We start from the raw sequence: 24,124 nt of genomic DNA, 5'->3' as shown, positions 1-24,124 counted from the left end.
ACTGCGACCCCCAGTTTGTGACCAGTACAAACCAGCATGTGCCCCCGAACCCAGCACCTCCAAACCACTACATGTTCCTGGAACCACACAACCACACACACATGAAACACAGAAAACTGTACAAATAAGGGTAGAGCTCTGCTAATAGCTTTAATTTATTGTTTAATTGGAAATATAAGCAGTGGAATTACCCAGTTCTAATTAATTAAATCAAATGGCAATGATTAGTACTTTACTAATTGATGAAACCATATAAATGTATGACAAGATTATGCCACTGGAAACGCCTAATAATCCCAGTGTGATAAAGGAGAATAATCCTGGAATAGTTTTAAATACTTGAGAGATTTAAAGTCTAAAACAAAAAGGAGGGAGTCTGTGTCGTAAATTTCAAGTTAATCTAATTTCCAAATTTCCCCTTCTCTGTTTCACATTTTTGCTTCTACGCAAGGCTGAAATACTAAAGTGACAAATTATATTTATTTTTATTATTAGGCACAGCAAGCAGCTATATGTCATAAACAGTTAATTAAATAAAGTAAAACATAAAACTCTTTAATACGCCTGTGCCTTTTTTTGATAATTTCTAAATGGCCACAAAGTCTGAGTAATTTCCTTCCACAGTAAATTCTAGTTCGTCCCAGTTTCAAGGTTTCCCAAGTTTTCAATATGGAGAACATATGCTTCAGACAAAAGAGAGTAAGTGATTTTTTTTAACCCACGCTTGTCATTCATACACAGGAAAAGAGTTACATTCAAAACTGACCTGAGTGCGGAGCCATGGAGAGGTGGGATGAATAGTATTTCCCGGGCTGGAAGTGAGCGGGGTGCTGCACGGAGCCGTGGCCGCCTGGCGCCATCCGAGACGCGGCGCTGTGAACCAACGCGCTCCGCTCCGTCAGGAGGTGGTGCGGAGGAGCGAAATCTCGGCTTTCCATCCCGGCGAGAACCGATAAATCCCAAATCCAAAGTAAAATCCGGAGGCACCGAAGGTCTCAGGCACCCAGATGCAAATAATCCCTTTTATGAACTTCGGGCTCCCCTCGCATTGAGCGGAGTTTTGGCTTTGCAGGGTAGAAACTGAGTCCCCGTCATGTCCTACAAAGGAGAGAGCAGGAGACACGTCAAAGCGCTGACAATAATGAGCCAACCAGGGATGTAGTGCTGAAGAAAAGGCTGAACTGAGAGACAGTCGCTGCTCATGTTTAGACAAACAAGCAGTATTTACAAAAAGCAATTCGAAATTCGCAAAAAACGCTTCAAAAGACCAAATTTACACTCCACGTCGCTACTTTATGTTACATTTAACGTCACATTTAACGTCGATTTCTGCCAGCACAGGAAGGTGAGTTAAGTCAGTCCTGCAGATGAAAAGGTGGGCGAACTGACTTTATGTGGATTTACTCTGCACTACATACTTGGCCCCAACAGAGGAGTCTTTGCCCCCCTCCTCCCCCTCATCCTGTGACCAAACACGATGCAAATAACGCACACGGGAGCTTTCTTTATCAGCGAAAAGAATGGAAAGGAGAGGGGGAGATTTGGCTCAGGTACAAACAAATGATGCATATACAGTAGGTACAAGAGTTCACAGTGGTAAAAAGCTTTTCTCGATGAAGGACGGGCTGTTAAGTCTTTAAACTGAACAAGGACTTGTCATAAACAAGCTGGACCTCGGAGGCTCTCGCACTGAAATATGAAGAAACCCATTTGCACAAAGCAAGAAATGCGCAAAAGCAGTTTTTATCCTAAATCATGGCGACTAAAATCTACTCCCCAACCTGCCCGGTCCCCATAGTGTCCAAAATCAGAAAGAAACACACGTCTCTGCTGTGATTACTGGCTGTTGTTTATGTAAATTAAGTTTGATTTCTTTCAGCTGTCATAAAATGTGATCCCCTCTACTTTAACACGTGGTTGTGTCACTTTAGTGGACGAGGGTCTAAATTTCCACGATTTAAAAAAAAATGCACTGAAACATGGGATCGATGTGAGATCAAGTTGCCATACACACACATTTATGTCTTGGATCAATGGTGTTTGTTGTATAGCTTTTATAAATCTAATCTGACTTCACAGCTCTCTGGGTTTTTTAAAAATGTATTTTATAAACTTGATTCGCCTTTAATGTTTGTCATTTTATAGTTTGCACCATCGTGACCAGGATTCTTATTTGTAGTGTTGCTCATTAATGAAAACTATTTCTATTAACTCCTACGGATTCAGCAGCAGTGGCCCTCGCCTCCTGACAATGGCAAACACCATGCATCTCCGCTACATATAGAGTATATATAGGCTACACTGTAATCACAAACACAAATCAAATCACCTTTATGCTCCAGTGCGAGGGAGCGGGGCAATAAACAGTGAAATAGACTAGGAAATCATTGACTTTATATGTATGCCTCATAGTCCAGGTCATTTACTTAAATAGGACTCCCTGTGACGCTCAGATAGGGAGAGCTGGGTGCCTGCGTTCACCAAACACACCTCAGCAGTCCATCTCTCAGGCCTTTCAATGCATGGCACGTCCATCTAGCGCTCTGTAGATGCTGATAGCACCTCCCAGGAATCCACGATAAAAGAACAAAGAAAATATCAAATGCTCTGGTGGACCAGAGGCTTATGAAGTGCATAAGAATATAGGCTGCATGAGCTCGGATATTCAAGTCTCCTTTTACGCACACACACACTCTCTCTCTCTCTCTTTTCTCTCTCTCTTTTTCTTTCTGACACACACACACACACTTGAGCGCTGCTCAAGGACTCCCAACTTTCAGGAATTGTGTTTGGGGGCTGAAAAAATATCCAAAGTTTAGCAGCTCTGATAGAGCCTACAAAAGTGTTCGTGAGTGTGTGCGTCCAAACACTCCCAAGCATAAAATATCCAGAGCATGCAAAATGTCAAAATGCTTCCCATAAGAATATTTTTTTGCCCAAGCTGCAAGTGCATTTAAATAATTTAATTTCCTTTTTGTTTGTGAGAACCACGTTAACACTTTTGACCACATCTAGTCGACAGCAGGGAGAAATGAGGGTAAAAACAGGAGAGGAAGGCAGGCTACTGGAAGCGCACTGGGAAGGCAAAATGGACTCTCTCCTGTCCCCTAGGCTGTGAGAAACAATGGCCCTTCTCTACGGGACATCAATCATAAACCACTCTCTTCTGACATTTGTCTATACATTTTTCAATTTTTAGGCCGTAAACACACGTCCTCTGTGTTTACATTCCACGTCAACAGAGAGCCACTCAGGATACATTTAACAACCTGAATCTAAATCCCGGGTTATCGTACGCCAAGCAAACACAACGACGTGAGCAGATCGCGCGTAACAGTTTGGGAAAATGATAATTTGGATCTGCTTTACTGTGTCTGTCTGTGTGTGTGTGTGTGTGTGATGTGTGTGTGTGTGTGTGTGTGTGTGTGTGTGTATCTACGTGGAAGGCGTTCAGACTTCCTTCCACTTCAACCAGACTCCCTCAAACCCCATACACACCTCCCAAAGACACACACAGACACACACCTCTTAAACACGCGCGCACACACACATACACACGTACACACACACCACCATCACTGCCCTGCAAAGGGTCAAACTATCGCCAGACGAAAATCCCCCTACAAAAGTAACCAATAGCCCACTGGTTAAAATGACATTACGTGAACTTCGCACAAAAGCAGCAAATCCGCAAAGAATTGTGTTTTTCACATCTAACGCAGCTGATGTTGCACAAGAAAAAAAATACAGGTTTTGCGCCTTTTGGACAGAAATCTATTAAATCGGAAATGTGTGGAGGTTTGGACAAAAGATAAAAAGGGAATTAAAAGGCATTCACTTTTGAAGTGGCTCGGGTTCGGAGGCCAAGTCATTGCCTTCAACAATTTTGCAATAAAGTAAAGTCTCGAGGAATAACCGAGGCACTAAATCCGGACATTCAGAGGCCAGCTAAGCAGGAGAGACAAGCCCGGCCGAGCCGAGCACAGCCCGGCGTCTGCACAGCCTTCACACCGAGGGAGGAAGCAGGGAGCACTGCAGTTTGCAATAAACCTCTCTGTCTCCCTCCCTCTCAAACACACACACACACACACACACACACACACACACACACACACACACACACACGAACACACGCACAGTAGGAAACTAACAAAGAAATAATCTACAATTTATAATCTATGAAACTAGAGGCGTGAGGAGGCGCTCTGAAAAGCGAGTGGCTTTGAATGGTCCTCTGAATGAATTAGAAACACACAAGTAATTTGGCTGTGAAGAGAGGTCAAATCAAAAAGTGACACACATATCGCCCACAGCTCAGCCCTCCACACTGGACAGGAGAGGAAACACAGCAGGCTGATTACTTTAAATAAATCCTTCAAAATACTGTCAAATCCTCGTAGCATTGTGTTGCTTTAATGCAAATATTACAATTACTAAAGAGGGGTGTCTTTAGATTTTTATCCTGTAATGTAGCAGTTATATCAGCTTTTATTTTACTGCTGACTTCTCTAAAGGTATGACAGTGAAAAATAGCGAAGTTTTTTGAAAAATAGATGCATCCCAATTTATATAAAATTCAGATCAGCCTCTCCTGTGCAGCATTTCAACTAAAATCGACATCCAGTGCCATCACTAAAGATCAGAAAACACAGCGATAAAATAATTTTCTACTTACTGGTAAGTTATATCCATTGCATGGCGAGTGGGCTATAATGAAACAAAAAGTAGAAAAATATTCAAAGAGAAAATCCCCGAGTCGCAGAGAAGAAACATGTGGGATTGATTACATCCTATGCTGCTGCAGACTGTGGTGTGCAGTCAGTTGAGGTATGGGAGAGACGCATCGTAGAAGTTCAGGCTTGTAGTGGATCGAGGCTCGTTCATGCAGCCGGAGACTCAGACACGCCGGGAGGAGGAGGAGGAGGAGGAGGAGGAGGAGAAGGAGGATGAAGGGGTGTGTGTGTGTGTGTATGTGTGTGTGTGTGTATGTGTGTGTGTGTGTGCGCGCGGGGAGGGGTGAACGCGTAGGCCTATTGGTTTGAGAACGACAATGTGAAAGCGTGCCCGTGAGGCGCTCCCCCACCTCCGCCCCCACCCTACCCTACCGTACCCTTTTCCTACACACCCCACCCCCGCCTCCACCCACCCCTCCTCGACGGTAAACACACGCAGCTATTGGCTGCCGCTCGGAGCCAATGAGGAAGCCGCCAGAGCCGCGGAGCGAAACGGCGGGCGTTTGATTTGCAGCCCTCGGCGCACTGCGTGCACAAGCAAATGCGAGGAGACAGGCGGCACAGCTCGGCGCTGTTCAGTGTGCAGAGAGGAGAAGAGCTGGAGCCGTGCAGCGCTGCCTGCACTTTCTGATCACTGGTGGAGAGCAAACAGCATCTAGCCTATTCTGTGTGATCCCACTGCAGTTCAGTTCAAATGCTGCGTGTGCGCTGACTATATCGTTATTTTGCCATGTGACAGCGGTGATGTGATAGTTTTATTGATGCTCCTTTAGGGAAATCCGCTTTTTTCACTCGCTCCACTGCATGTGTTTTGCTAAATAAATCCTTACTAGAAGAATCGGTAGGCATATCTGATTTATTGAACATGTAGGCTTTGTTTGCTATACAAGACATTTTTCACACACATGCAAAACCACATTAAGATAAGAAGTTTGGGACCTATACTTAATCGGTATCAAGTTAAGTTTGATATAGAAAATGTGTCCACTGGGACACTGGGAGTAAATCTAAAGGAGGATTTTATCAGATTTAATTGTCTGCTCCACCCATAAAGCAAGACCCTGTTTTGATCTGGACATGAACATGCATTTCATCTGTATGATCTCACTTAATCCATCAATATGCGACATATAAAGGAGTCTGTCATTTAACAACAATAGAAATGACACTTGGACGCAGATAGGCTAATATGGGAAAAGAGTTAGCCTAATAAAGTGCTTTATTTTATGTGCATTTTGGGGGATAGTTGAGAAGAGTTACACGTAAATTTAAATTACATAGGCCACAGTATATTCTGTGTTTTCTATTTTATTGCTGTTATGTCTATTTACCTGCCTGTCTCTGTCACACACATACACAAACACACACACACGCGCGCAGGCAAATTGAATCACTGCGTAATTTGAAAGCATTACTGTCCTCGGGGTTAGCCTTCCGCACGGTTCACTAATTTAGCCAATTAAAAGTGGAAGGATATGGGCTTGTGTGCTTCCATGTCGAAATATATGAGCTGCTATAGGCTGATATTCACGTCCAGGTTTGTTTATATGTGGATGCAAAGGGTTAAAACTCGGGGCTTTGGCCCTACGAGGCTCCTGATTGGTTGGCAAGCTGCCAGCGTGCTGTCAATCACCGAGTGTAAACAAGGCTCTGATTGGCTGCTGGCCAGTCCGCACTGGGCTGCCTGAAAAAAGCAATTACTGCCCCTGCGGTTTCAAGGCGGCCCCGCGCTGAACGATGAAAGGAGATAAGGAGGGGCGGTTTCAAGGCGCCCCCCACGGCGAACCCCGTTGGCCCCAGAGCAAAAGGAGAGTCAAGAGTGACTAAATCAAAGGGAATACGGTAAAAGGGGGGAAATTACACGTTGTATCAAATGTAGAGGGTAGATTCGCGGAATGGTGCAATAACAACTTTGTGTTTAGAAAATGGAGGAGAGAACGGCAACACGAACCGGAAAACAGCTATTGCTCTGCTGCCAGGGAGCTGCTTTTCTCTCAAACACGGAGGGAGAAAAGTTTTTGGCGACAAAGGAGACGGTGGAAAGAGAGCGATAGGTCTGTTAAGACACAAAAATATAAGACTTTCTCACATAATTGTTAAAACAGCAACAATAATAGATCGTCAGTATTCGGCTCTTTTTGTGCTGCTTCGCCTAAAGTGTAGACTAAAACTTTTTACTGCCAACTGTTTGATAATTAAGTGGACATTTCCGCTTTTACGCAGCTGCTTAAACGGTAGGTCAGTTATAATAATAAATTAGGTAATTCATTGTTTCTGAAAGTGGGAGTAAAAGAAAAAGTTGGTGACGTAAATTATAGTTTTTTTGTATTTTTCAGTACAAAAAAAAAGTAGAAAATCTGAAAATAAACATGAAAATTGTAAATGAATTTCGAAAATTTTATAAATTATCTTACAAAAAATAATAAATTGTGAAAAATGTAAAATATAAAGCCTACGTGAAAACATGCCTAACTGATGGTTTTGTTACGTAAAAAAATGTACAGTGTACAAATAGAACTAAAATAACAAAACAATAACAAAACTTACAGGCTACATCATCTGATATAGTCTATATATAGCCTACATATTTTTTCCTGATATGTCCATAATAGGCTATATGTACATGGACACATCAGGAAAAAAAAATCAGGCATGTGGCTGCTTGTAAGCAAAACCTTACAGCCTGTATGTTTTTGGGCTGAACTTGTCCAAACACATGCACCTCATAAAGTAAATGCAGACTGTTCCAACTGATGTCCCTTTACATTAAAACAGACCCTCTCTTGCTTTGGTCCAGCCCCAAACAAAACACAGTGGACAAAGGAGATCCAAGCTGGTCCTCAGCCGATAGATAGCTTATAAATTGTCTGTTCGCAGCAAAACGAGACTTTCATCTATACAGTGAAATTAATTGATACATATATAATTCAAATCAAATAACGCCAAAGCGAGCAGATTTATCACGTCTGTAATTAGATAATCGTTACCCTCTTCTCCCATTTACATAGCAGCCTGCATTCCAAAGCCCTGCGCTCTCCAATGGGCTTCAGCCACCACACACACACGCACACACACACACACACACACACACACACACACACACACACACACACACACACACACACGTCTAGAAACATCTCAAATGCAGCCGTATTTTGAAAATTCCCATGATGATGTATATTTTAGGAGCTCAAACTTGCTCTACGGCCAACAAGATACACGTGAATCACCATTTATGCGTTAGAGTCCATTAAAATGACAGAAAAATAAACGTTTGTGGAGTTGTGGAACTCATAAGCTGGCGTTTGACGTCCATCAAAATATATAGGCCTATAAGTTTTCTCCTATACTTATCTGTACAGCCACAATAAGAAGACAAAATTTGTAACTTCTTTTTTTTTTTTTAACGGGCTTTATGCTGCTTCCAGCAGCTTGGAGAACCAGGATATGTCGACACAGGCAATACAGACAGTAGCCTGTCTATAGAGCCTATTGTAGGATATATATTTATTTGGAAATGACTCGGGTTCCCTGGTCTCTCCCCCAACAGTGTTGTCCTTAGCACTAATGACAGAGGGACAATAAAGAATGCTGTTCCGCAGCTCACAAAAGGGGTCCGCCACTTATAACAGAAATCTGCATTTAATTTATTTAGTGACAAGGAAAAGCCTTTTATAGCTTGATTTTTATTGGTTCTTTTTCACTTAAAAGGTGGGGGTTGGGTGTGCGTGCGTGCGTGCACAGATTAATGTGTGTGTGCGTGTGTGTGTGTGTGTGCGTGTGTGTGTGTAGAGAGAGAGAGGTAGAGAGAGTGAGAGAAAGCATAACACACACGCACCCCAGCCTCCTCTGGTCAGTGTGCCAGCGCGAGCTACCCTATACGGTGAGGGAGGGGAGGGTGGGGGGCGCGCGGATAATTAATGCGGATTGACTGATTGCTCTTGAAACAGACCGGTCCTGCGCGCGGATTGTCCTCGAGCAATGAAGCGTTCCTGACTGACACTTTCCACCTTCCCTTCTTCGCTTCCTTCTTCCCTTTCTCTCTCTCTCTCTCTCTCTCTCTCCCTCCCTATTTCTTCCCTCACACTGGACCCGAGTGCGTGACTCTTCCTCCGCGGCGAGGAGCCACTCATCCCGGCCGCTTTTCCTGCCGTCCAGCCCGGCCAGCAGAGGCGGTTTGTCCCTTGCTGGTGGCGTCTGTGCAACACTGTGTCAGAACTGAATAAATCTAAAATGAAACGAATATATAAATAAAGCTTACGAACAATATTTAGCGGTTAAATTCAGATTTTGGTGCTTTTGTTTCCACCTACAGGCTGCAGGCTATATTTTTGCACAGCCTGACGTGGTTAAGTTCAGTGTTGCTTTTGTGAATATGAACTCTGCTGCAACTTCACCTCATGAAGAGTTAAGTCTCCGTAAAAAAAAAAGGTACATAAGCTATTTTATGCACATTAAAAGTGGATGGAGTGTGTTCAAAGTGAGTGCTATACGATGCAATGCATCCCCTACATTAAGTGAATAAACTTTTGAACGTCTAAACAGGACCACATTAAAGAAAAGCATAATTCACAGTCAACGGGAAACACATTGGCGAGGCTGGTTTTAAATGAGGTCCAAATGGAGAGCTGTCTCCACGGGAGGCCCTCCATACGGGGCAACCATCCTATTCTCAGCAGATATTTCTGATAGCGCTTTAATGATGAGAATTTCCAAACAGGGTCGTTCACCAGGGAGACGCCCCGGCTGTCTAAAGGTGGTGCAACCCCATGAGACAATAGAGCCATATTAGAGTAGAAAAGCATGAGAAACGTAGCGCTGCCAAGCTTTGGGGCTATGTTGTGAAAAACAAGGCTGTTCTGTGCGCTCTGGGCGTGTAGCAGCGGTGATGTGGGTACATCGTTCAGAAACCCTTTTTTTGTGTCGGTGGCCAGACACACTGTAAATATCAACACCAACAAACAACAATGCCATCCATAACCGCTCAGAAGAAGAAGACACGATGAAGGCAGAAGCTGAGTGGACACAAAAACAGCATGACCTTTTCTTCTCTGTATGCGCAGGATAGATGCTGCTATTTCTGATCATCCTGACAGATAGGCTGAAGAGGAGCTCGGGTCAGGAAATGTGAAATGGTTGGCATGAAGAATAAAACAAGTTTAAAAAAAAAAAGAAAGAAAAGAGGCTCCACTTCTCAATCAAAACGCTTTAAAAGACCAGAATTATGGAGAGAAATTGTTGTGCCATGTATTACTAAAGGCACATGTCTGCAGACACCTTTAGATCAAGAGGATGATGGTGCAGTAGAAGAAGATGATGATGATGGTGGTAGTGACGGAGGGAATAGCTTGGGCACCAAATTAGTACCTGACACACCGCCATATATCCGGCTCTAACCACCACCAGGCCTGTATGGAAGAGATGAAAGCACCAGCATCTATTTATGGGCCATGAAAACACGCAGGTGGAGGCTTTAATTATCATTACCATTGGAACATAAACAGCCATAGCGTGCCGTGCTGCCTGTGTTTGCACTGTATAAGCTCATGTGTAGTTTTGATTCAGACACAGAGGAGAATTGAATCTTAACAGCCGCCGAAATGTTGATATTATACACGCAAATAATGGGATTAAATATAACGTGTGTTTGAAGTGTGACGGACCAGTTCACCTCAATTTGTGTATTCCTCTCCCAAGATTTCTACAGCACTTCCTGCTCTGTCAAAATGCACACACAGGCTGAAAACGCTGAAAATGAAAGACATCTTTGTGTTTTTCTAGTTGTTCCAACCATTGCAGGAAGATCATAGAACACGTATTGTGAAACTGGAAAATGTCTAAAACACAAAACATCCACACACACACCAAAAAAAAAAAAAAAAAAAGTGAAGACGTGTTTGAGCCATAGTGTAATACTGCGCATCTCCAGTGTGGGTCGTGGGGTCAACAGGTCACCTCACCTTCTGCAAATCATCACTCAATATTTCAACTAACGCAATCGATTCTTTAAGCAAAAACAAAGACTTATTTTGTAACAAATGTCTTTGCATGACTCATAACGTTCCCAGTAAGCCACAGCGTGTTTTAGTGGAGCTCCAGTAACTGACTCCCAAGAAGAAGAAGAAGAAGAAGAAGGAAAAAAAATGGATTTCAGAAAACTTTCAACACAGAGAAAAATAATTTTGATATTTAGTCATCCTGCCCTCTTGCAGACTTTTGCTCAAGCACGCTGGTCATATTTAGCGCATATTGTTGAGTAAGGACCCAAAGCACCTCATTGCATCTCGTCTCTGCGCCTGGGTCGTCTCTCTAAAGAAAACCGAGTTGATTTTGAATTTATAGTTGACGCTGCTTGTCAGACTGAAACACTTGGAACTGAACAGCCTGCAGCGTCAGACAAAGTTAAACTTTGGCTGAACTATAAGCATCAGTGTGTCCAATCACCACTGCGTGATCCAGAAAATAACTGTTTTATCACATGAATGATCAGTACATAGTAAATTTGTATTATAACAAGTTATAATATTTAACAGTTTCTACTAAATTTATCTTCCACGTGCCTGCCCAGACTGTACCATTACTATTTTTTAGCTGATTCAGGGTAATTTATTTAATGTTTTGCCCCTGAAAATGAAATAAAATAAAATAAAATAAATGTGTTTTTTTAAGACAATACAAACCAACAATAATTGTGTGTTTGAGCGATGAGACAAAGAAGTAAAGCAGGTGTTTCATGTAAATTTTCCTTCACTGGACACTGAAGCTGAACAGTAAAACCAAGAAGTTTATTTTCTTTTCTGCAGCTACAGCGCGGATGTGGACGTTTAAATGCAAAATCAGGAAACTTCATAGCGTGAACATTTTTATTTAACTTGATTCCTGCAGAACACAAACCACAACTATTCATAAAGTGGACATGTGACTGCAAGTCTGCAACAACTAACGCCTATATATAAATAAATAAATAAATAAGGACATTGGCCCATTACTGTAAAAGCAAAGTAATGATTATGTATGTGTATATGATATAAATGTGAAAGACTCTGCACCAATATCTGAATCCAGAATCGATCAACTCTATTGTCACTTTATCAAAATCAGTCAGAAATCAGAAATGTGACCTGGAAAAGACGCGTGTCAATCTCCCCTGGATGACCATATGTCCAACGGTGCTGCCTAAAGCTTTCAGTGTGTGTGTGCGTGTGTGTGAGGGAGAGAGAGAGATAGAGAGAGTGTGGGAGAGAGATAGAGATAGAGAAAGAGAGAGAGATAGATAAACAGCAACTCAGGATCCTTGCACAGTGTTACCGAGTAACATAATATAACGTGTAACCCTGACAAACGGTAACAGCCAATTCCGGAGCGACTAAAGGGAAATGTACTTTACATGGCTGAATCACCGTGTGTGCCTGTGCGTGCGTGTGCGCCACTATATTGGCACATGCCCCCCCCAGAGGCCCCAACTGACAAACCCTCTTACATTAACTGTATATTCAGTGTTCAAGAACGGGATTAAGATTTTTCACTCATAAAAACACGCATCAATCCACATCAGTCCGTGACATCAAGCAGTTGGTTCACACTGATCCAAGACAAAAATATCTGCGCGTGTTGGAAGCCTTCAATATATTATACTGTATCTTACGTAGTTTCTCGAAGTTTTCTCGTGTTTTAGTCGTAAAGGAAAAGTATCCTAAACCGCACGACCACTGCCCGACTGCCTGTCCACACACACAAATAAATATGTTTAATAAATAAATAGTTGTTTTTTTTCTTGGGGACACTCTGGAGCCTGGAACCACGAATCAAAACAGCTTTAGTGCTGTTAAGAATAATCCCAAAATCAAGACTTTGTAAACTTCATTGTATAAAAACAATGTGAAATTACAGCGAATTATACATAAATACATTTAAAAGATTTAAAAGCTCTCTCTGAATACATCGCACTGGCAATGATCAATGATTAAACATACGAAATAAAACACCTCCCCTATAAAACACACACAAAATAAAACACCTACCTATAAAAGGACCGTCTTCATAAAGCACAGATTTGTTTTTAAGGATATAAATGGAAAAAGAAACAGACAAAAAGTCTCTCCTCTTCGCTAAACTTGACAACTCGAGGAAGAAAAAAAAAAAATCCTGCTTCTACACGCTGTATCCAAACCAACGCGCATTCAAATGTATGGACTTAAATAGCGCTGCGCTTCTTACACATTACTGTCGCTCTCAGCTGAATTTATCCACCGAGGGGTTTTCCCGACTACAAGCGCCGGATCCAGTTGATGTGAGTCTCCGTGAGGCTTTATAATAGCAAATTTATGTCTGGATGACGCGTCCTCTCTCTCCCACAATGGAGCTGACATTAAACAGAAAATCGATGGAGAAACTCTCTATTTCTCTCTATCTCTCTCTCTCTCTCTCTCTCTCTCTCCCTCCTATCCTTCCCATGCACTCCCTCGTCTTGTCTCGGAGAGCAGAAGTGAGCTTTCTTGCATTTTCAGTTTTGTTTTTTTGTTTTTTTGTTTTTAAGGGGGGAGGGGGCAAAGGAACATCATCAAACATGGTTGTGAGTTATACTCATAAGAAATACACCCACTTCCATCCCCACCAACAAAGATATATCTTACAAGTAACCTACACTTAAGACACACACGCACACACGCACGCACACACGCACACCCCCTTTTCTGACCAGTATTGTTTTGTTTGCATTTGTGATTGTGCTGGACCGGATCTATGCATGAAGGTGAAGGAGGATGAGGAAGAAGAGGAGGAAGAGGAGAGGAAGGCCTATAACTCCTTCTACATGAGATTTGCACCAAACTGGCCCCTCGCTTCCTCCAGAAGTTTTATCAAAGTGAGCTACGAGCTTTTGGGCCATCATCGCTCTGTCTATGCACCGTGTGTTAAACATACACCCGTGATGGAGTGGAGAGGCAGGCCAACCAGCTAAACTGCTCAGGTTTTATTTACGGAATAGTTCGAGCCCGAAAAGGAGCAACCAGCTTTGCTCTGGAAATCTAATTGATATTTGTTTATAGTGGCGGTTGTTTGTCAAATGATAGGCCTAATTACCGCTTGGAGGTCACACTTTACCCACCTTTTTTTAAAATTCACCACTGGCTACATCAATGCCTGCTATATATAGCTGCTCTCCCGAGTTTCAGAGGCATTTTGTTGTGAGGATGAGCGGCCGGCCCAGGCAAATACTGCCATGCGCACACGGCTTCAATTGTAAAAGCTCTATAAACATTTAGCACAGGCGTTAAAGAGTCCACGGCGTTTCTGCGAGGTTGCCCCGCAGCCTTTGATCAAGTCCAAACGGTCCAGACAAGTTTGTGCGTAAAAGTGAATTTATCTCCCGTTCTCGGTCCACAGAGAGGGAGCTGGGTCTGCTTCGCTGTGTCGCCCTGCACTAAAGACACAAAGACATGATTGCAATCAATCCTGCAGTAAAAAGAACACAAACAGAGTTTCCATTCGGGGAAGGCGGTTCACTGATAAAGCGGACACCTATGCTTAAGCAAATCAGCCGCAGGTTGGAGATGAATGCGGAAGAAGCGAAGTCTGCGGCTTGGAAATACTCGGAGTGATAATTGCGGTGGTTGTTGGAGTCTCCTTCCCAAACAGGACCTCAGCCCCGGCTTTCTCTTCTTCTCCCCCTGCAGCCCCCACTGGCTGCCCCCGCGGGTCACCGCTTCAGGAGCACCACGTCACCACTTTAACCCCTGCATCGCCGCGCCCGGGACAGAAGCGGGGCCGAGAGCTCTGAGGGGTTGTGCAGGGGGAGGGAGCGAGGAGAGAATCCCCTAAATTGGGGTGCTGGGACCTCCAGGCGCCCTGAAGGGCGGGTCCAGGGGGTCTCCGGCAAAATGAGGAACAGGTTTCCTCTCAATTTATTTCAATTCGCTGGAAATTCAGCCTGCTGGAGCTCATATTAGAATAACTGCTGTAATTAGTCTTCCTGGGCTCACTTATTGTTATTTACTCTGTACAAGCTGTGGTCATAAATTTAGAAAGCAACATTTCTCTGCTTTTTCAAATTTCAAATAAAGCAACTCAAAATCTTTGCATGGTGGGAAAGTGAAGTTTTGAATCTCACTAAATATACTTTTTTCCATCTGTACAGTCTATAAAAATGATTAAAGTGTTTTTTCATATATACCAAATTGAGCTTTTTCCAGATGTTTGTGTTCATTTATGATTTGTCTTCCTGATTTTCTAGCAAAACAAAATGTAAATTATTAATGTTTGCAGCCAAATCAAGACTAAAAACTCCCTAATAACCTAAATGCCCTGATGGAACAACACGCTCACAACAGCATGCAATGGCCTACAGGCATCCTCGGGTATGAGGTCAATGAACTGAGCTGACACATGAAAACTTTAGAGTGACATCAGACATTTCCATCCAACAACAAGAAGTATTCTTCACCACCAGCCCCCAACAGTCAAACCCACCTAAACACACTCAACAAAGTTCAAGCTAAATGATTCTGTTATGATTTTTTCCAAACCATTGTGTTCCTCACCAGCAGTGTTGAAAAATAGAAACTATTCTCAAGAACAAAAGCAACAATACATACATAAATCCTTTCAGTATGGTTTTGGCTTTGCCTTTGAAAGGATTTATGGGAAGGGGAAGTGGGAGGGTCACAGCAGACCCCACCCACCAAGGAACGTGACCTTTGTCTGTCTCTGTAATGGCCTACTGTTGCATTGTGGGTCAGGCAGTTGGTCTATTTTATTATATATCATGTTCTCATTGTAGTTACCACCTGCTTAAATTAAAATTCCAAAAAACCTCAACATGCAGTTTTGACTTTTTTTTATTTTATTTATTTTATTTTATTTTTTACAAAATTACATTTTTATTTCAAGGAAAATCAAGTCTTTCCGGTTTTTACTGAATTCAACCCAACCACGACCACCATTAAATATCATCAAAGTCATTCAAACAAACCCAGCGTTATTGTCCCGCTCTCTAAAACCTCATAATCAGAACTTTTCCAAGAGTTCAGCCTGTTCTCTTTTCTGTTCATGTCTCTTCTCTCTTATTCATTTTTTAGGAATATACAGCTTTTGCAACAAATAATTGTCACTTTTAAACGCTTTCAAACAGCCTCTTCAGCTTTATATTTCACTGAACATCTCTAAATTCTTTAAGAAGACATCAGTTGGTTTTTTTTTCTTATACTTCCTGCCATAGTTGCAGTGACTCAGTTGCTCTCAGCCAAAGCTTCATCTGTTTGAGCAACGTGCATGCAAACTGACCTGAGATCACACTCTTAAATTGATGCCATCCACATCCATCTATTTCACCTCTGATGAAGGACAGTTCTGTTGCATTCAGTCAAACCAGCACCTGCAGCCTGAAATCATTAGAGGGATCTCAAACAAGGCCAGTTTACAGCGAAACCCCTGACCAGTCCGGGCCCTCTCTGCTCCTCTGCCTGTGTTGGGTAAACACACCTCACTGAGATGCTATCAGAAGTGTCAGCTGGCTTTCACTCCTGGATTCCTTCTCTTACTCTGGATATATGTTGCACCTGTTACAGCAGAGATATGTCGTGTGGCTTTAAAACATCTAAGCAGAACACATTCTTTAAAAAGTATCATATTCTAAGTTGTTTAGCAAAATGTCACACTTTATGTCATTACATTGTAAACACATTTACGCAGGAAACATCTGTAATGTTCATTACAAAACACAGCAGCTGCAGAAAAGACAATACTTGTCCTTTACAACATTTGGCGTGTGTGTTTCCGACAAGCTTTTAAGCCGATCATGATGTTGTACACATATGGCAGTATTGATAAACGAGGACAAATGTTTGAGATTTACGTGATGCTTCTCATTTGCTGTGGTGTAATACAGTTGCTCATTCTTAACCCTGTTCAGAGACTTCTTGCCTGCTGCATGTGTGTGTATGTGGACCCCTGATATTTACCCCTGTGTGTGCATGTGTGGATGTGTGCGTGTGTGTGTGTGTGTGTGTGTGTGTGTGTGTGTGTGTGTGTGTGTGTGTGCTTGACACAGCTGCGATAGGTTAAGAATCAGACATTAAACCTGTCTCTGGTTCCAATTTGAGGCCAGCTCCTCTTTGGCAAATGGAAAACACTTCAAGGTGCCACCGGACCTAAAGATGGTGCCGGTTTCTACAGTTTACATGGTCATGTGATTTTTGGAGGGTGTTTGCCCCAGAGGCAAGTGCACTGCACATACACACACACACACATGCCTTCACACACAACACTGCAAAGAAACACACAGACACACACAGTCCTCCAAGTTTATAGAGGCCCAGTGACCCCATAGGTGAGCATAGCTGCATAACTGAGACAGCCACAACAGGGTGAGCTAAGAGAGCAAAGCATCCTGGGATATGACTTCTTGCCAAAGCACTAAATTCTTTCATCTTGGCTCTCATATTGTAATGCATATCAGTCATAAAAGAGTGTTACATCACCAGACACACAGTGCTGCCTTTATCTTGAATCTGCCATGTAGGTCTTCATCTCTCCATATGAGTTATGGGGTTTATGCATATTCTATGAAGCGACATTAAAACACAGTGTACTAAAGTGACAAACAGAGACATCTCTTAAACGTCATGCCAGGCCATTCACCCCTCCACGCCGTCCTACATCCATCCTCTTCTCTCTAAGCTTTTTTTATTGCAGCTGCTAATGCAGCAGCCAGAACAGAAACAAAGCTAGCTTTGTGACCCCCCCACTCCCCTCCTCGCTGTCTGCTGACGCGTTTGCTTGTTCTCCATGTCACCCCCTAGCCCTTGTTCCCCTTCCAATCTTTCACTAAAAACTTCTTTTCTTCCTTTTATAATTTTTTCCCCCCTTCCCTCCACATCTGCAGCAGCATCACGCGGCCTGGCATGGCCGGCCCGGAGAGTCATGTGATCTCCACAGTGGCTGCTGCCTGGGAGAAGAAAAGGGAAGTGTGTATCGGAACCGTTTCTTGGCCCAGCTGGGAGGTCAGAGGTCAACTCAACGCTGATCCAATCAGTACAAACCACAAAAGGGCCGACTCAATTTTACTCTGTCTCTTTCTTCTCTTTTTGCTTTTCTCTAATACTATCTTTCCTTTATTCTTTGCTTTTTGGCCTCTGGTTTGACCCAAATGTCTCTTTCTGAAGCCTGTGGCTGAATGGACTTAGAGATGTGAAGATGGAGTTAGTAAACCTAAACATCACCAGAATGTCAGGCGCTCCACCACAAGAAGGCCCAGAGCTGGACGTTGACTATCCAGGAAATAAGCGCCATTGTTCAAATGGCTAAAAGAACCAAGCTTCATGCCTCATAAAGAGTGTGAAATTAGAAAAAGATGAAGGTACTCAGACAACACAGGACTTTGTTCCTATCACTATGATTTTGGGTTGAACAGATTCAAACATCAAAAACATGCACAAGAACTTGGAATCAAGTCTCAATCACTAAAAATAATAAACCATATAGGCCTATGTAAGAAGCAGTGGTAGAAATCCCAGCTGTGGATCAACAACAAAACTTTACATTAACATTTGGAAGGACCGCCGGCGGGAATGATACACAACTCGATGATACACGAGCACAATGACACAACCATACAGTGTGTACACAACTCTAGTGTGTAAAGTTTGTACACATGTGGCATATCTTTGGAAAGCTACGATTCTTGTGTTTCGACTGAGGCAAACCATTTCAAGATACATTCATAACAGCAGCTACAATCAACGCCTCTGTCTGACCAACAACTAACAAACAATTAAAAACTTGATACAACTCACCTACGAAGTATCACAATCCTACATCGATCGATAAAACTCGACAAAAAGGTATTGTAATATTGGCAAAGGTCCAGTTAATTCAGTCCAGTAGAGTATTTTAATCGAAAACACATTATTCCATCGATAAAAACACACGGACCGCTGCTGCTTCATTTCAAAATCCCCCGGTAGACAGTTGAGTTAGCATGTAAACATTAGCACATAGATATAAACATCGCGGCTGCACTCTGACCTTTCGGCTCTTCTTCTATGGTGTTTTGCGCCCGAAATGTTGCATTACTGCCACCTAGAGTTTACTCTCCCTCAATGTCCATTCATTTCAAATCCGTTTTTCTTATTCTTCTTCAGTGGTGTTTAATGGCAGCTGGCATCCAAGTAGTTACGTTACTAAATCCGTTTTCTTCTTCTTTTGATGACGATGTTTAATGGCGATTGGCAAACAGCTTTTAAATCCGTTTTTTCCAGATCAGTTCTCCATAAAAAATAAATAATAACCATTTTTGGCCTTTGGATTGACGACGATCAATTCACAGGCACAAGTGTTTTTTTCTGTAAATGTAAATAATGTGTGGTAAATGAAAATTGTTGTCAATAGTTATTTAATAATAATATTTTTATTTTTATTTTTATTTTTATTTTTATTTTTATTTTTATTTATTTAGTTTTATTTATTTATTTATTTATTTATTTTATTATGGTACTTTCTCCCCAGTGTCGCCAAATAGAAAAAGGTGTAAAATAATAATTTTATGTGGCATTGTTATCAAATTTGAACTTGGATGAGGTAAGGCTCTATGTTGTTGTCCCATTGTGTTTTCCAGCTAATAACTCACATTTGCAGCCATCTGCGCGCATCTATTTAAAAAAAAAAATTCAGGCTGAAATAAAAAATCTTACTGCCAGTGGCACTTACAGTTATTCTGGCTGTCTAAAAATAAAACTTAAGAGTGTTATCTTTCAAAAGACACCAAAACCATGCATGTACTCCAAATTATTCACAAAAACCTTTCATTTACTTTGGGTAAGTCGTTGATAGGCGTTTTAGGCTAATTTCATAGGAATGATGAGGGGTTAAGGAGAGTATTAAATATAATAAGTTTACCTTTGACCAGTTTTGAGAGAAATACAGACTTTTTACTTTATTTTTTATTTAAATTAATGTTTATGAGTGTTTATGTTAACAACATCCCTAAGAAAGCACCAGAAATAAAACCAGAAACATTTAACTGAGTATTTCTCCAGGTGCACTACTGTAACGCAGTTGTAAACCAATGCTGTCACAGGTGTAGTATTAGGAAGTATGTACATATTGTTTTCCACTGACAAAGCTCCTTCATGACTGCCGCCATCTCCCCCAACAACAATAGTGTGTATACACCCTCTGTTGATCATGGGACTGAGTGACTGTGGTGATACCAGGGGCAGATGAAGGAGGGGAAAGGTTCAGAAGATTTACTGAACTGCTGAGAGAGGAGCTGAGACCATTTGGAAAAATGGGATGGTTTGTGGCTTCATAGTTACTATAATAATGATTGCTCTGTGTTTGCTTTTAATTCAACCAAATGTGGTTATGAGAAACCTCTTAATTGCTCTTTGGTTTCATCAGCCCAGAGCTAATCCATCTGCCAGATAACACACAAATCGATTTATTTGTTTTTTAAAATACTAAGGAATAAAAAAAAAGGTAAAAAAATCATCAACTTATTCAACAGAAACATATGTAGAAACTATTTCCAACGTACTGTATATGTATCTGCAGCTCACTGCAGACACACACACACACACACATACACACACAAATACACATACAAATACACACACACACACACGCACGCACGCACGCACGCACACACACACACAGCCTCCCTCTACACAACTGACAACTCTTCACCACCTTCCTCCTCCAATATCATCCAGGCAGCTGTGTCCATAAAGACGGATATGTTTATGTGGCATGTTGTGGAGGACTTTACATGAAGCAGATGCATTAAAACATCCATCTTACTTGGACAGAATTATTCCACTTCTCCTACCCCCTCCTTTCTCTCTCTCTCTCTCTCTCTCTTTCTCTCTCTCTCTCTCAGCCAGCCTATCGTCATCTCCAGCAACAAGTGGCCTCTTCCCCAGATGAATTTTTACATCCGTGGTAATGCGGTCTCCTCCTGACATGAAGCGAATGGGGCTGTTTCATTGATTGTGCTCAGGGGTGACAGGTACACATGGAGGAAGTGGGTTTATTGTTCACAAAAATATAACAAGTGCATGCACACACACTTGCATCTAAATACACCACACACCTACTTTGAGGCTTTCCGTCTCACTTTTCTCTCCCCCCAACCCTTGCTCCTCTTGATCAACCTGAGCGAGCAGGCTACTAAAATAAAATTTTAGTGCCGTGGTAATGTTGCAGAGCAGCATGGCGCCACAGCTAATGGGGGATCATATCTACATCCCCGTTCCTGCACCCAGCTCCATGTTAAACCCCAGCGTCTGTCATCATCTTGTGCGCTCTGCGAGGGATACAACAGGCCCGAAAGTTCAAATGTCCTCACATAAAACGGAAATAGAATTACAACAATGTGATATTTCTGTGTTATAGAGGTTATAAAGGAAGGTGGGGAAACAGTGAGTGAGTGTGCTCACAGGTTTTCTTCTTTCGTTGAGGAGGAACGGTTGGTCACAGTGGTTGTGTGGTTTGTGAGGTTCCCCCAGCGGGGCTTGATTTAATTTAGAAAACACTCCTCGTGGAGAAGAGGACAGAAAGTAAAATAAATAAAAACACTAGTTAGGTGATTAATGATAATTAATGTACAACTGCAGCAAGTTACATTTTTTTCTCTCCTGTGTTACTGATAATTAGGTGTTCCTGCACAAACATGATGCATATAGTGTCAATGTCTTCTGCAGACAAACTCAACATGTTTTATCAAATCAGAGGCTGGTGGTGCCTGCCAGTGAAAGTGTGTGTGTGTGTGTGTGTGTGTGTGTGTGTGTGTGTGTGGGTGCATGTGTGTGTACATCATGTGAGCAGAGCATTATTAGGCCTTTCTGGGGAGTTATCCATTAATTCGGGGTTAAAGTCCATTTGCATCTAGACAAAAGGGACATGGGCCATCCATCTCCAGGCTGAGGGGAAGGGGGTAACAGAGGGAGGGAGAAGGGGAGGGGGATTTTGTGTGTACGTGTGTGTGTGTGTAAGTGTGTGTGTGTGTGTGTGTGTGTGTGAGAGAGAGAGAGAGAGGGAGGTGAACCGTCCTCTTGCAGATAAATCTGCTGCCCTCAGGGGTGCGTTTACATAGGTGAGGACTGACTGTTCTGCAAGCCGAGAGTGATTTATCTGAAAATACCACCAGTAACCACACACACACACACACACACACACACACACACACACACACCTATAGCACTGCTCTGAATCAATCCCTCCACTATGAATGAAGCTGCCTATTTCGCTTCAGTGTGTGTGTGTGGATTAACTCACAGCTGCACACTTGCACACATCATGCATGCAAACACTAATGTACACAAAAACACAGGAGCAGAATACACACACATCTCCTCACCGCTCAACAAATCCACACCTTATACTTTCAGAAAAAGAAGAGAGAAAAACAAAATCTATATTTGAAAGAGGATAAAAGTTGATTTCCTTTTGCAGAGGATTTTTTTTTTTTTTTTTTTACTGCAGCTGCTTTCTCATCCTGATTGTAGATCCTCCCTCACACACCCACAGAAAGGATTTCCTAGCAACGATTATAATGCGCGCGCGCACACGGCACACACACACACACACACACACACAAGCTCAACGCACTGGGGCTCCCTCCAGCTATCAGCGTGGGCTTCCCCCTCCTTCTCCCTCCTCCGCCTCCTCCTCTCCCTAGCTGCCGCTCCGCCGTGGAGGGAAGGAGGGAGAGAAAGAGAGAGAGAGAGAGAGAGTGAGAGAGAGAGAGAGAGAGAGATCCCCTCTTCACAACTCTCCCCTGGAAGCCCCAGCTGCTGGCTAGACTGTGCGGTTGTACGGGCTGCCTTCCTGCCTGCCTGCTCACCGGAATGGCGGCGTGTGTGGATGTGGAGACGGTTCGTTTTGCACCAAAGCGGCCGCGGAGCGAAGGAACGGACGGAGACATAAGACCGGGGAGAAAGAGAGAGCGCGCGCAGCTCACTTTGCCGGTGAAAGTCGCGGGAGTAACGGGAAACGGCTCCGTGTTTTCGAAGCGAGCGAGACAGTGAGAGGGAAGGAGGGGGATGGGGAAGCTTGAAAAGCCACGGATGCCCGAGAAGTGCGCTTTTATTCGGTGCGTAATGACACGACGCATCTCTGCGATGGTTGTACCGACGTGCTGTTTACGGGGGGGGAAGGGGGGGGGGGGTCTCAACGTGTGAGGCTGTACCGGCGAATACCGAGGACGGTCTCATATCCAGACACTACAACCGACGCGGGAGCAGAGGCTACAGCCCCATTGCGCGCAACACGACGCACATGGCACGCCCCCCTCTGCCACTCGCCCCCACCCCCTCCTCCTCCTCCTCACTGACAGGGAGGCGTTTGCTGCAGGGCGCCATTTTCAAAAGCCTTCTTTTGCATATGAGATTTATTTTGCTGCAGGAGGGCTGCAGCCGTCCTGACGTCTCATGTTACACACAAATCTGCACAAGAAGACTGAGAACTGAAGAAGAGGCGAGCTGGAAAAACTGCACGGAACCTTCAATGTGTCATCTGTTCTTCTTTAAAAATATTTTTGTTACAAAGGTGAGAAATTTTAAGATTACATTTATTAACATGTAGCCTACAAGCGTCTGTGAGTTAATAGAGCAGTTGGTGTTATTGCTTTTCATATAAGCACTTGAGTTTCATTTAAACAGAAAATCCATTAAAAAAAATCTTATTATTGGAGGAAAATGTACAAAAAAATTACCGAGTTAAAATTATCATTTGTCTGTAATTACAAAAAAAAATTAAATGTAAAAAAAAAAATACAGTCAGCCTGTATACAACACTTTACAACTTTGTAAATAATATTATATACATGCGGATAAATGTAAAGACTTATTTCATTTTTTGTTTTTTTAATTAAGCATTTTGAAAATATAGTTGTAAATATAATTGAATTTAAATGTAATATGATACTAACTTATATAAAATATTAGAACCTTTCTGGATATTTCCTCGTTATTTTAAACAGTGGTGCGTTCATGGCTTAAAAACCCAAACCAATAAAAGCTAAAATCGATCATTGGCGGGGTGGGCGAGACACATACGCCATGTTGAGATCCTTTGTGTGTGTGTGTGTATGTCTGTGTGTGTGTGTGTGTGTGTGTGTGTCTGTGTGTGTGTGACCAGAGATCCTATTACCATGACCTTTTATTTTTACCCAAAATATAAATATAGTTAATAATTTGATGTATATAATCACATGTATAAAATATGTTAAAATAGAAGGAAAATATTCAGATTTTCGTTGCAAGAAACTGATCAGATCTCAACAGAAAAGGTTCGGTGAAACTGACACCAGTGTGAGAACAGCTTTTTTCTTTCTTCCTTTCTGTTTTCAGGAATCTCAGAGTGATTCTCTCCTGTTTCCTCACACTAAAAGATTT

At 42.5% G+C, this 24,124-nt stretch overlaps 1 protein-coding gene across 2 annotated transcripts in view; it reads right to left on the bottom strand.

Moving 5' to 3' along the window:
* The window catches only part of bahcc1b (BAH domain and coiled-coil containing 1b), a 63,228-nt gene extending 49,802 nt beyond the window's left edge, over positions 1–13,426 (bottom strand). Inside the window, exons 1-2 of one of the 2 annotated variants that reach the window (XM_087180110.1) lie at positions 12,755–13,426; positions 767–1,098 (exon numbers count right to left, since the gene is read on the bottom strand). In XM_087180110.1, coding sequence (XP_087036236.1) covers positions 767–938 — 172 coding nt within the window. In that variant the 5' untranslated portion in view covers positions 939–1,098; positions 12,755–13,426. Of the gene's footprint in view, positions 1–766; positions 1,099–4,675; positions 4,977–12,754 lie in introns of those variants that run through there. The other variant, XM_023429260.2, reaches the window with a different exon arrangement.
* Positions 13,427–24,124: the final 10,698 nt, after the last annotated feature.

The sequence above is a fragment of the Seriola lalandi genome, unplaced genomic scaffold, assembly GCF_002814215.2.
Source record: "Seriola lalandi dorsalis isolate HSWRI2012SDOR001 ecotype SW California unplaced genomic scaffold, Sedor1 jcf7180002054892, whole genome shotgun sequence".
Taxonomy (NCBI): domain Eukaryota; kingdom Metazoa; phylum Chordata; class Actinopteri; order Carangiformes; family Carangidae; genus Seriola; species Seriola lalandi.
The sequence above is the reverse complement of the archived record's forward strand: the minus strand, read 5'-3'. Positions and strand labels throughout refer to the sequence as shown.